Genomic DNA, 12,505 nt, shown 5'->3' on the forward strand with positions numbered 1-12,505 from the left:
CACCCAGCAGTTCTGGGAGGACCATGTTCCCTCCACTGATACTGATAACAGTAAGACAGACATTTCCAGGACTATCACACATCCTACCTGACTGTGAGGGAAAAGCTGCACCATGCCAACATTCCAATACAGGGAAAGGATGCAAAGCTTCCACTAGAAAAAGCTTGGGCTCTGTGAACCAATTCTTGATCTACTTTGTCTTATTCATGCAGCAGGATATAGGAATGGGGAAGAAGTGTGCCAGCATCCTGAATGGATTGAGCAAGGACACATATTTTAATGCAGGACTTACTGGCTCACAGTTCCTACTGTGTCCTGAAGGAGAGCATAGCAATACCTTTTGTAGATACCCAAACAAAGGTATTGCGGCCCAACCACGTGGCAAAATACAGGCCAGAGCTCCTACATTCTGAAAGTATACACTGTGTACCCTACACTGTAGCAAGCATTAAACTCAATAAACTGAAGTTCAAAACATAGGACTATACGTTGAGGAATCTTCATCTGAAGTTTCGCCTCCTGAGCACCTGAAAACTAAGAAAATAAACTAACAAGGTGACTGATTGATCCATATTTGGGGGGAAAAATAGAGAATACAGCTAATTAGAACCACCCCTTGCAAAAACAGACCAGCATAGGCAGGGTTCCAAACACCTCGTGTCTGCCTGTGTCTAGCTACATTCTGATCATATTTGTCAGCCTCTGGAAGTTAGGAAACACAGGTTTTTACATGTGGTCTTATGAAAAGCCCAACAAACTTTTTCAGCCTTAACTTCATATTGTCATAATGAAAAGCATCTTAGCAGAGGCTCTATAGAGCTTGGATCTGCTCTAGTGTAGTCTAGGGAAGGTTGCTTACAAATTTCAACCTTTCAGGCTCAAATCTAAAAAAGTTCATTCACACAAAGCAGCTCAGTGAAGTCAAATAACGAGGCTTAGCCTATGCTGCCCTGAGATATTTTATTACAGATGAAACCAATTCCCTTTGAAGATAAGGGAATGCTTTAGTTGATGGACTCTATTTTGCTTTTGGCAAGATCTATGTAAATCTGGAGTAATGCCATTAACTTCATAAAAACCTCACCCCAGATTTACAGTGATGTCACCAGGAGCAGGATCCAAGCCCTGGTTGATTGAAAAGAGTACCAAACACTTTAATTGAAACGGAGTCTTAAAGTAACTAGTGGGAAGATATTTTCTCAATTGCACTTGTGATTATTGTTAATTTGTAGTGAGTTATTAATGTAATCATTAAAGTTGAAGAATTCACATAAATCAGTATAATTTATGAGAGGAATTGAGTGTGCCTAATTAACTCAAATTGTTGGTTATTAATTTTTATTTTTTTAAACCAAGTAACCAAGGCTCTTAATGCTATAGTTTGAGCCATAATAAAAAATCTAGTCTGTTTTGACAATGTACAGATATTTGGGGTTTAGAGCATAAATGAAAGGCCCACATTTTCTTTAGTATAATTTCCCTCAACTCAAACACATTCAAAGTAATATGCAGGGAGAATTAAGTTCTTTCTTAGTTAGTCTCTCAGTTTTCTGCTTCTAAAATATTTGAATTTTGGACCAAAATGGCCCAAAAACATATACGGGGAAAGCAAAATTTAAGGAAAAAACCCACCATATTCTTCAAGATATTTTCTTCTGCTTTTTGAGCCTCCTTTTTCCATATGACTCTTAACGCCAAAGCATTAAGCCAATGGTGAATAGGCTAGAGTCTTGCCATACTTTTAAATAATATTTCATATAACATTAAGAAATCATTTGAGTTCCTAGCAAAGTCTACTTCTTACTTTATAAATTTTTAAGGTGCAGGGAGAGCATTGTAATAATCTGGTCTGATCTTCTGCTAGACAGGCAGCCAAGTATTGAGAGGGAATATGTATATTGTTAGTTGTGAGGCTTTGTATGCCCAGTCCAGACATGGAAGACCCCATAGTGTCATTTGGAAGCTTGCGCTGTTCTTATCACCTTGACCTACCAGGATTAATTGATGGAAATTCTCTGTATTTATTCAGTCATCATAAGAGACTTCATGATACAGAGCTAGGATTATACAACAGCATAGACACCTCCTGGATGATTTTCATCTTTTCACCCCAGTCTAACTTGCATCTGGTCCTGCCTACCATTAGACCACAGCCTCTAGGAGCATTTGATGGAGGTGTGGTACCTTTTAAACCTCCCAACACACACACTTAAACTCCTACACTGAGTAAGGTCCCTCACTGATGCTCACCCTGGGTCATTGTGACACAGAAAGCAGGTTGAGGGGGCATTACTATTTCATCGGTGATGTCAGCAGCCAGAACATTTATCCAGATCCTTGCCTCAGAAGATGTCATAGGGTCAGCAGAGTAGATCTGGAGAAAAGTTCAGAGATGCAGAGGAGAACACCAACCTCAGATTAAGTCAGAGAGGAGTGGTGAAGCACATCGTACCACAGGCAACAGCAAGCCACTGTAAAGCAGAAAGACAAAAGAGGTTTTCATATTATTCTGAGAATTTATAGTCAGGGTCTAGTATGTAATCCCAAGCTTTACAACAGTCTGATCAGCTCTTTCGTCTCATCTTTCTAATTCTCACCTCATGCCCCTGGATCTATTTAAAACAGTCCAGCTAAAATTATTTTCTTGGCCTGGTATCTGACCACGTCATATAAACCAAATCTGAGCCAGAGGCAAATCCAGTTTAGCCTGTGGTTCAGGTTTGGGTTTAAATCAAAAGAATGTTTGTGATTTGAGTAGATGGAACATTAACAAGTAACAACAATTTAATAGCTTATAATAATAAGTTTACTTTGAAAGAATAGAGTCACAGACGAGTCAAAAGAGGAAACTAATCCCCTGGGTGATATGGTTGTAGGATTAATATGGTATGAACATAGTTAGATCTTCAGAGACATGCAAACCTATCCAAAATGCAGTAGGATTTGTTTGGCACCAAGCTTCCAACTTTGACTCCATCCTAATAAAAATCAGAGTTGTATATATCTTTTTATTTTCCCCTGATTTATATAAATGTATTTCAACAATTTAAAGAGCAAAACCTTCCCAAACTACCAAAATCTGGGGGCCTCTATTTTTGCAGCTCTAACAATTTTACTAAGACATCTCCTACTCTGTGACATTTTAATTATTCACAGCACCAGTGCACTACAAGTGAAACATGCTGTGTATTCTCCATTCACTCATTCATTAGTTTTAATTAAACCCTCTAATTTTATTTATGCTGTCATGGACTGATTAACAATTTGCAGCACAAACCAGGAAGTTTTAAACAGCACCTTGAGAAATCTTCCTTGCTCTAAACAGGGATCTGCTATAATAACTACAAATTTGCTGGATTATGTTCTGAAAGGCAAAAGGAACTACATCAGCGGCTTACACAATGCAATTTTCTCTTAGCTGTTTAAAAAACGATATCTCAAGGCCTTTGGTGAGAAACACGGATGATGAGGTATCCAAGGGATTCAACAGAATGAAACTGCAGAGAGACCCGTGAAAGTTCCTTTATTAGAAGCAGTCTAGGGCTGAGATGAAGCAGCATGATGTAACAGGAACAGGGTACCAAATCCTACTCCAGCAGAGACTCAAGACACTTAAAGTGTTGCCAAAAGGATGAGAGGCACTGCCTCAAAACTTGTTAAAGGATAAATTAATGAAACAGCTCAAGTAACTCTAAACAGAGTCTTTACACCCGTAATTTACACATTTTATTACTCTCTTAAATTCTTGTCATCCATATGAAGGGTCTGTAACTTGCACCTTCTGACAATAGACCTGTCTCTCAAGACCTCCATCTCACTGATCTTTGAGCACCTGAACTCATCAGCATGTGTGCTACACCTCAAAATGCAAAGATTTAAGTTCTGTCTCCACCTGCACATCTCAGCTCTGCCTCTCTTGCTCCTTCAACAGTGTTTCATTCCCTCCTACCTATTGGAAAAGACTACCTCAGACCATTTTTTCCACCTTTGCCTGTGAGCTCTAGTGCTCACCAACTGAGGCAGATAAAATTCTAGGAGAATGAATAAGCATCTCCACTGAACAGGACTCACAGAAGGATTTGGGGAGGATACCCAGAGCTCCTGGGCCCTTTCTTTTACCCTACTTTCCTTCTTGGCTCTCTGCTCAGTACAATATATGCTTTATTCAACTCTGAGTTACTACTGCCAACTACTGTGGAGCCGACAGATAACTATTCCCATTCTTCTATAGTCTTTTTGTGCAATGTAGAAGAATGCAGTTTATAGGCATTGAAGTCTACCATGAACTAGAGAGCTGTGCACTACCTCCTGTTTTTATGGCACAGGATCCATGCTGCAACAGGACAAGCTAATGGAGCAAAGAGGGAGAGAGAAAACCATTTCAGGGACAGGAACCATTCCTAGACAGCCACCACCATTACTATCCCTATCACTTTGCTTATAGGCTTGAAATGAGGGAATTTCAAGAAGTGACATTCAGAGTGAAGCACTGACATTTCATCTTCCTGACCTCTGCCCTGAGTACAAACTGAGGCCAGACAGCAAAATGGGTTTGAGTGTGTCAGTCTTTACTAAAACAACACAATCCTTTCTCCTTTGGCACACCCTTCAAAATCTGGTCACACAACAATTCAGCAGTGGGCTATTTATAGAGGCTGCACTACCTCCAGGTCTGGAGCAAAGCGTGGTCCCAGGAGACCCCAGCTAAGACAAAGCAGAGCTGAATCTGCCTACCTCATCAGGAGGGTTGGATTTCACTCTGGCCAAGAGCGTTCCCAGCAACAAATGAGGCCTCCCATAATGTAGTCCAATAAAAACAGAGGCTTTAAAAAGAAATCAGTGTTTTGTTCCCTTCCAAGACATATAAATCGTTTTAAATTGTGCTATTTTGGAAGCACTGGTGATTTCTTTTAGGCGATGCCTCCCTCTAGTGTTAAAGCCGGCAGGTGGCCACCACCGGGTCTCTGACAGCCCAATTTTTGAGGAGGTGAAAGATTTTCAAGTACTCAAACATTTATAATGGTTGTCTCCGGGCACCATCGACAGTTCAAACAGGGCCTCAGCAAGATCCTGCCAGCGAGCTCCAGGGATCATCACAGGTGCCAGCAGTCATTGCAAGGAGACCTACACCAGTCCACAGCAGGTGAAAAGCAGCAGCCTTTGGCTGCCTGGGCAAGAGAGCAGAGGAAAATCCTGGTTCTGGGATGCAAGGGCCAGATCCTTGTCCTAACCTTGTCAGAGAACAACTATGAAGTACGTGAAATGTGAAAGGCTGGTTTGTAATGACAATAAATACCCAGGTTTGTCTTCCCTCTTTGTCTGCAGGAGATTGATGCCAACAGCTTATTACATGCTTACTCAGTTCTTAAAACTTCTGTATTTTTTTTTCTCCTTTTTATACAGGCCTTTAAAAACGTTGTGCACACACTCCCATGACAGATATGTAGCAAAGACACACGTGAAGCAATGATCAGGCTGCAAAGTCAGACAAAGGCCTCTAACAAGCTGCAGCAGATTCACCTAGAAAGTCACTTTCTAATTCCTTTGGAGAAAAATACAGCCCAAATAACCACAGATAAAGAGCTTTCCTAAAACATTGGTATTACCAAGAACTTCCTTACATATGAGCTGTTGTCTAGCAATATTTGTGGGAAATACAAAAGGTGAGCAATCTAACCACAGAAAAGCAATGGGAGAAACTTTCACTTCTGGAATTTGCAGTCATTAGTTTTCCAACCTAGTAGTGCATTTAGGAGTAGATTTCTGCATTTAATTTCTTAAATGCACCACAGCAGGGAAAGTGAGGGAAGGAAAAAAACCAAACTTTATTTCTCTGCAATATAAAGAGTAACAGTTATTGCTTGCCAAGTACACAATTATTTTCAAAGAGCTTAGCATCTCTCTTAGGTTGATATATTAGCTTTATTACACTGCCATGGCTCTGAGAGATACTTGCCACTCAACTCATTGGTACAAAGAGATACAGATGCTTTATTACTGTGGATGGAATTCCCATTTCTGCCAATGCTGCCGGCAATTCTGTGCCCTCCTGAGAAGTAATGCAGCCCTTAAATCAGTTATTATCTATTCTCATCACAACTTCACAGTTTTGGCATTTGGTTTTAAAAGTATCAGTGTGCCTCAGTGTATAGCATTTTTACCACCAGCACAGAAATCTCCTAGGGTGTTGGCTCAGACCCACAGTTGATACTTCATCAGGAAAGGATTGAAAAATAGAGAAGCTAAACTGATATGCATTAAAATCTGCTGCTGCCATCTGTTTTTTCAGCAGAATAGTGGTGCTTGTGGGTACTAGGACACTCCATACCTGACTAACTGACCCCTCTAGAATAGAGTTGGGATTTTTGGCTTCTAAGTTGGCCTCTGGCAGGACAAGTGTAGCCAGCTGATCAGCTCAGCCACAAAAGCAGTATTTCTAGGAACAGCTATAGCACTGGGAAGCACATAACTTCTTAGGGAAGTTTTAGGTCAAACCTCTGGTGTCCATCCCACTTCAGAACTCTGGCAGGTAAGGGAAAATTTATTCTTCTGAAATTCAGCCTCAAGATATTACAAAGTTGTGGCTTATGCTAAAACTCCATTGAAGTATTTCCTTCCTCTATGTTTGACAGAGCCTCTCTTTTCAATGCATGACTTTTTTTTTTTTTTTTTTTTTTTTTTTTTTTTTTTTTTTTTTTTTAGGTAGTGCGTTTCAGGCTACATGAAAGATAGCTAGAAGGATCAGTCCCTGGAACAATCCAGCAAATCATGTAATAGTGGGTTTTCTACTGTTCAGTGTATTTAAATCAAAATGTGATATCCTGCCAAGCCATCTGTGCCACTTCATCTCCAAGACTCAGGCCTGATGTAGAAGTTACCGAGTGAGTATTTTTAGTGTCACACAGGAGGTCAGAAAGAAGGACCTAACAGTCCTGTCTGGCCTGAGTTCTATGAATAAATGAAAATCTTAGACTGAACCATTTTGGGGCAAAGGAACATCTTTAAATATTTAGCGAAGCAGTGCATCCATTGAGACTGCTCCACTAAGAAAAGTGGCAGTCACATGCCTGAGGCTCAGCCATCTCAGGTCATGTAAACACTGGTGTGATGAGAGACCAAAGATGCTCAAAACCCATGGTGACTTAACTCTGAAAATGTACTGGTTTTGATTAGTTCTTTCTTAGACAGTCAGTCCAAGCCTTTCTGTGTAGTTGCTCCATTGTGATCAGTCACAGCCCACGTACAGTACTTCCTCAGAACAAAATGCATAAATATATTTTGTCACAAAGTCCTTCCTTAGCCTCCAGTTTGACAAAACACGTACCAAAATCTGTGGAGGAAAGGCCTGCTTGAAAAGCAAGAATGAAGATTTGGCCAACTGCCAGCAGGTCACACCAACAGCACAACCAGGATCTCAAGCACAAACGCCTTGAGAAGATTACCTTCTTCTAAGAACCAACACTTAGACACAGTAGGTTATACTGGGTGCATCCCTGGGATGTGTTTATCATAGTTATAGGGATAACTTTAGAGCAGGAAACTGAATAAATCATGGACTAAAAATTAAATCACTGCCCCTTTCCCCCTAATCACTGACCATAATTTACAGAACCTAATTTTTCATTACCCAATTCAGAGACACAGAAACAAATTACTTTCTTTCCAAATGGTTATTCTATTTGAACTTCCTTGGGCGTGAAAGTTTTTTCACATCCCTCCAGATCCACTAGCTGAGCTCGAGCTGCTCCTTCACAAGGTGTGCCATGATCCTTCCCAGAAACCCCACAAGGCTGATTGTAAGGGAAGACACACATTTCAATTTCCCAGTCTTGCTAGTTCAAGTAAAAGAGCATTTTATCTGCATATCAAAACTTGCCAGAACTAGGTCCAGCAACAGTTGTCATCACTAATGCTCACATACAGGGAGGTGAAGACTGTGGCTATGTAAAAACATTAAAATAAAAAAAACCTAATCAAACAAGCAGAACTTGTCCTACCCATGAAACCACAGGGCCAATGGTTTAGTAGAGAGCTGCACTGCAGCAAGCAGCTATCTATATGTAGAAAAAATTTAAAAAGGAAAACAAAATTAACATAAATGCAATTAAATAATTCAGCAAAAGATAAACATGTATGCATTTATGCTATGTGAAAATATCAGAAGTCATATGCATATGTAGTCAAAACCAGAAATTAATTTTTGGTTCATTAAAAGATAATCTTCTGTGTGAAAATGACTGCACTGAAAATATACCTTCAAAGACCTTCTGTCTTATAATACAGACCTTTTACAGTCTTTTACAGCAAGCTGGGCAATAGGTGAGGCTGAGAACAGAGGGAAATGATAGATCTCCCCTGCTTAGCTAAAACTGTGTTGAGGTTGAGAAGTTAAAGAAAGGCATAGTGCTGCAAATGCACCAAAGATGGATCACCACAGAACAAACTTTACAGGCCTGTGGGGTCTCTCCCTGCTTTGACTTTAATGGAGCCATAGAGATTTTCAGCTGCTGGAGGATCTGGTTCAGCAGACTTCAGTTGAACAGCCTCCATCCACACAACCTGTGAGCCTGACCCAGTTTGCCCAGACTAGGTGTACAGTTTGCTTTTTATTGATACATCATTCCCAGAGTCTGTGATGCTTCATGGACAGATGAAGACCCCAAAAGGAAGTCCCACATTTTTATATCATAGTTTCAGAGCACTCCCAAAAAGACCATTTTCAGTCCTACATATGCCCTTATATACAGGGCACAACAGGGATCTTTATCATCAAGCTCCACCGGGGATCCTTGGAGTCAGTCAGGATACAGCATAACTGTTTGGTTCTGCAAGTATCTGCCTTGATGCAATGTTAATGTTGGATTATAGCCCTTCATCTGATCTTAGTTGTGACCATCTCTCACATTAGTGATCTCTTAACCCACAGAAGTCTGCTACCACGTAGGAAAATCTTCAGTTTCTTCCTGTGCTTAGGAAAGAAACAGTCTGTCATTTGAAAACTTCTCTCCTAGCTAATGATACAAAGCCCTTTTTTCTGCTTCCAGGACAACTTATCTTTTGACCTTCATTAATCACTTTCTGGAAAATCGAGCCTATCCCTCCACGCCGTAACTGAGTTTTGACAACAGTTTGGCATTGCTCTGTCCTTAAATGTCCCTGGTTGCTGTTTTTCTCAGTCTGCTGTAAGACTGCACTTCACATTTTAAACTGTTTCAGTAGTTACAAAACATCATTCCTTCTACTTAGAAGATGGCAATGAAGATTTTAAAAAAGATTCCTCGTTGTAATCACTAAATACTAATAATGATGGTGTATTTCAGAGCAAAAGCAACAAACAAGAGTTTATCAACATAGCACTGCTTTATTCGCTTGATGAATTTTCAAGTCCACGCCTTACAGAATTAGAGTATTAGAGAACCCATTCTGCGTTTTCCTGAGACTCGTAGACATTACAGGTCAGGAATAAAGTAATGGAAAAGAAGGAACATCTTCAGTCAAGGACATGAAATTGTAGTTTAGAACAAGGCCGGGAAAAAGCCATTAACATTTTTGGAAATTATTCATTAATATCTATGTGTTCTGCTATATATTTATCGTCTCACGGTTGGACCAAGGCTGGCAGCAAGTAAACTCAGTTCTGCTGCCCAAAGGAGGGGGAGCCGGATGCGGGAGTTTCACGACGCTGAAATGTGGAGACAGAAGGACGGGGTGAGCAGGCAGAGGAAGCGGCGGGAGCCCGGGGACAGACGCCGCTCCCGCTGCTCCCACAGCGCAGCCCTGACGGCCCCGGCCCCTCGGCGCAGGCGCAGGCGGGCCCCGCCGCTGCGGAAGTGATGCGCGGCGCGGCCCCGCGCAGGCGCAGTGCCGGAGCCGTGCCGGTCGGAGCAGTGCGGCCCGGCCCGGCCCGGCCCGGCCCGGCGGTGCCGCTCCCGTTCCCGCTGCGGGGCCGCGGATCGGCCACAGCCCGGTCGGATCAGTGCGGCCCGGCCCGGCGGTGCCGCTCCCGCTGCGCTGCGGGGCCGCGGATCGGCCACAGCCCGGCGGCAGCCGGAGCCCTGCTCGTACCCGCGGCGGAGACAACCTTCGGCCGGCGGCCCCGTCCCAGCCCAGCGCTCGCTCGCACACAGAGGTGGGTGAAGCTCCCCTTCTGCCCGAGCACCGCTTGGTGCGGGTGGGGCAGAGGGCCCCGGGGTTCCTCGGAGGGGCGGGCCGGGGGTGGTGTGGTACCTGTTGCCTGAATGCGGGACCGAGCCCTGTGCGGGCATGTTCCGAGCGCTGGCGAAAACCGTGAGGTGGGACTGAGATCCGTGAGCTGCCGTGCTAGGAGAGGTAGCTGAACATACCAACTCCAGGCTTGCCTCTGTAAGTCAGTCCAGCATTAGTTTCCTGAGAACTGAGGTGTTTCATGCTCTACTTTATAGCTGAATTGTCAAACTAAAGCTTACGGCCAACTACACTCATAAGTGCTTTCAAAGGGAAGTCCTAACCTGTTTCAAAAAGTTGTGTTTTTGGGGTTTGGGTATGTTAAGTTGCATATGTTTTTGTTATGTCACAGTCTTCTGGAGCATGACCATTTCCACACAAGACTGAGTTCGCTGTCTGGCAGGGAGAGTGATTTTTACACGTTGTCTTATTTGTCTTCATGTCATCGGCTTCCAGGAGGGTTAAACATAATTGTCTCTGAGAGGTTTTGGCCACTCTTTTCATTATGGAAGTTGGTGTGGACATGCTTCTGCAGGGAGGACTAAAGGAGAAGGTGTCTTGAGACAAGAATTTATCATAAACATACTTTTGGGGGGACACAATCACACAGTCTTCATGAGGAGCTTTGTGTCTGTGGATGTCCTTATGATAATGTGCTTCTCCTTTGTTGCCTTCGAGCAGAGGATGCCAACACACAAGAGTCACCTGCCAGACAGTATTCAAGAACAAGAGTCTGCCACTACTTCAAGCAATAATTGCCTGCATAACAACGGGGACTTGGGAACTGAACAGGAAAATGGCATTTGTGACAATGGTGTGGATAATAGTGTTGGAATTCCCAGCTCTGACTGCCAGGCTTCCACTTCCACGGCTGTTCCTTTGGAGGTGCCCAGAAGAGGACATCCCCTTTTACAGATCAACAGGCAGCAGATTCAGTCTGTCTCGTGTAGTGCACATGCTGCTGAGCTCAAAGATTTAGGAGTTGATGTCTATGACCAGGATGTGTTGGAGCAAGGAGTTATTCAGCAAGTAGATAATGCAATTAACGAGGCGAATAAAGCGGCAAAAATAGCTAATGCATCAAAAGAGTATGAGTCAGTACTGGAGGATTTAAGGTAAATTGTGTTTTTCCTTACTGTTCCTTTCTGCTGCTGACAATCTAATGAGACTTGGTATCTCATGTTTTTAAAAACTTAAAGAGGAAAGCATGTTTTGAAAGTTCTTGATCACGTGTACTCTTGGGAGTCACTCACCTTTTAAAAATGAAGAAAATATTTTTCACATCAGACAATGCTTCATTGCTCTTATTTGACTTATCTAGTCATGCATCAAGGCAGCAGAGTGGAGTGCGTCTCCTTTTTTTTGCATTGTCTCCTGTCCTCACCAAGAAGCATCTGTTTTCTGGGCAGTGGAGAATGGCATTATACTCTGTTATTCAAAGTTGCAGTGAGAAGTACCACTTCCTCAATTCTGTATGTTTTGTGGGGTCATCTGCTTTGAGTTATGTTCCTTCTGTAACTTGGATGATTCCATCTCATGAATGTCCTACAACCAAAACAGCCTTATCACAAGTGTTTGTAAGAAGTGCTTAATGATACCTTAAAGGAATCAAATGCTTAAGTAACAGTGGTACTATTGATAGTAGAAGACCTGGAGGAATAGGAGCCAGTAATCTTTCAATTTTAGTTCTCCCTTTCTGTTTCTAGTCTCATTGTAGAGTTACTGTGTGAACTATTGCAGGTAAATTATTCTACCTGTGTGTGTTTCACTATGTTGTATTAGTGATGGTTTTTTAGTGCTCAGGAGTGCTGTAGGTCTCGATTATATGCACTTGATTCGTTTTCCAGTTTGGGTGTGGCGATGTGAAATTAAATAAGTTTACAGCACTGAAATCTAATTTCAGGTTGTGGACCAGAAGAACATAATGAGTGAGGTGGTATTGAGAAGAAAAATAGAGCAGCATACCCATACAATTAGAGCATGTGGTTATTGAAAGAGTGGTGTGAAGCACTGTTAATTAGTTGATGTTTTCCTGTTTTCCTTTCAGAAGCATCCTATGATTTTTCCTATCCCTCTATTCTCACCGTTCACTTCAAGTGGTAAAAGCTTTTTAGAAAATGAAAACATGGGATTTCCCGTTTAGATTTTTAGTGTGTGTTTTGTTTACCTTGAATAATGAAAACAACCACTCTTGCTTGTCATCATCAGACTTAACTTTTGAGTACTAAATACTACAGTGGTTGTTCAGTTTACATTCTTCTGGAACTTTACTATTATCAAAATTTAGTTTAAAAATATTTTA

The 12,505-nt window shown here is 42.0% G+C and overlaps 1 protein-coding gene across 3 annotated transcripts in view; it reads left to right on the forward strand.

Moving 5' to 3' along the window:
- The first annotated feature begins 9,875 nt into the window (after positions 1–9,875).
- ERCC6 (ERCC excision repair 6, chromatin remodeling factor) overlaps positions 9,876–12,505 on the forward strand; it is a 41,997-nt gene continuing 39,367 nt past the window's right edge. The window contains exons 1-2 of one of the 3 annotated variants that reach the window (XM_066323891.1): positions 9,876–10,129; positions 10,885–11,318. In XM_066323891.1, coding sequence (XP_066179988.1) covers positions 10,888–11,318 — 431 coding nt within the window. In that variant the 5' untranslated portion in view covers positions 9,876–10,129; positions 10,885–10,887. The other 2 variants (XM_066323892.1, XM_066323890.1) reach the window with 2 other exon arrangements.

Source organism: Sylvia atricapilla, chromosome 8, assembly GCF_009819655.1.
Source record: "Sylvia atricapilla isolate bSylAtr1 chromosome 8, bSylAtr1.pri, whole genome shotgun sequence".
In the NCBI taxonomy this organism is placed as follows: Eukaryota; Metazoa; Chordata; class Aves; order Passeriformes; family Sylviidae; genus Sylvia; species Sylvia atricapilla.